General features: G+C 44.4%; 1 protein-coding gene across 1 annotated transcript in view; it reads left to right on the top strand.

Annotated features, from left to right (window-relative positions):
• LOC119581772 (cadherin-23-like) overlaps positions 1 to 766 on the top strand; it is a gene marked incomplete in the record, with an annotated part of 64,191 nt that overhangs the window by 39,358 nt on the left and 24,067 nt on the right. The window contains 1 exon segment of the mRNA XM_037929905.1: positions 466 to 604. Coding sequence (XP_037785833.1) covers positions 466 to 604 — 139 coding nt within the window.

Below are 766 nucleotides of genomic sequence, written 5' to 3'. Positions count from 1 at the left end.
TCTTGGCTATTTATTCAAGAATTTTATCCTCTCACTTGGCTACTTAATCATTTATCAATTGATTCGTTTAACTTCATCTTTCACTCATGCTTTCACACTGACCTGTGTTCTCTTCCTGTGTACCGTGTTCCATTATGTACTTTGCTTTGTTAATTACCCTCTTAGCCTGTTCTTCTTTAGCTCCTAGATGAATACGATACAACAAAAACAGAACAAAGAAAATGCAGCAGTTCTAGAAAAAAATGTCCTTTTTCTGTTCTCTCTCGATCTGATATCGAGCATTGCCGAATATGGACTCATTTCTCACGCCCCCCCCCTCCCCCTTCACTCTTTACCACTCCCATTCTCCCTTTCTTTCTCTCCCCCATCCTCTTCCTTTCCCCCTCACTCCTCCGCCCCATCTCCTTCATCGTATTAATCCTCCCTCGTTTTTGCCTCCGCCTCCCCTCCCCGGCCTTCCTGTAGGGCAACAACGGCACCTTCAGGATGTTCCTCGGCGGCGACGGCGGCATGTTCGACATCACGCCGCCCGAGGGGGTCAACTTCGCCTCCTTCCTCATCCGCGTCAAGAACCCGGCGCTGCTCGACTACGAGAAGGTCAAAGGTCAGGGTTTGGACATTTTCTGTCGTTGCGTGATGATTTGTGTGTATTGTGTGATATGATGAAGTATAGTTTGATTATGATATGATATATAAAGTACTCGCTATATATATATTTCTGTTATGATTAGATTCAATAAGGGATTAAAAGACATTAGATTTATGT

Source organism: Penaeus monodon, chromosome 15 (assembly GCF_015228065.2).
Source record: "Penaeus monodon isolate SGIC_2016 chromosome 15, NSTDA_Pmon_1, whole genome shotgun sequence".
NCBI lineage: Eukaryota > Metazoa > Arthropoda > Malacostraca > Decapoda > Penaeidae > Penaeus > Penaeus monodon.
The sequence above is the reverse complement of the archived record's forward strand: the minus strand, read 5'-3'. Positions and strand labels throughout refer to the sequence as shown.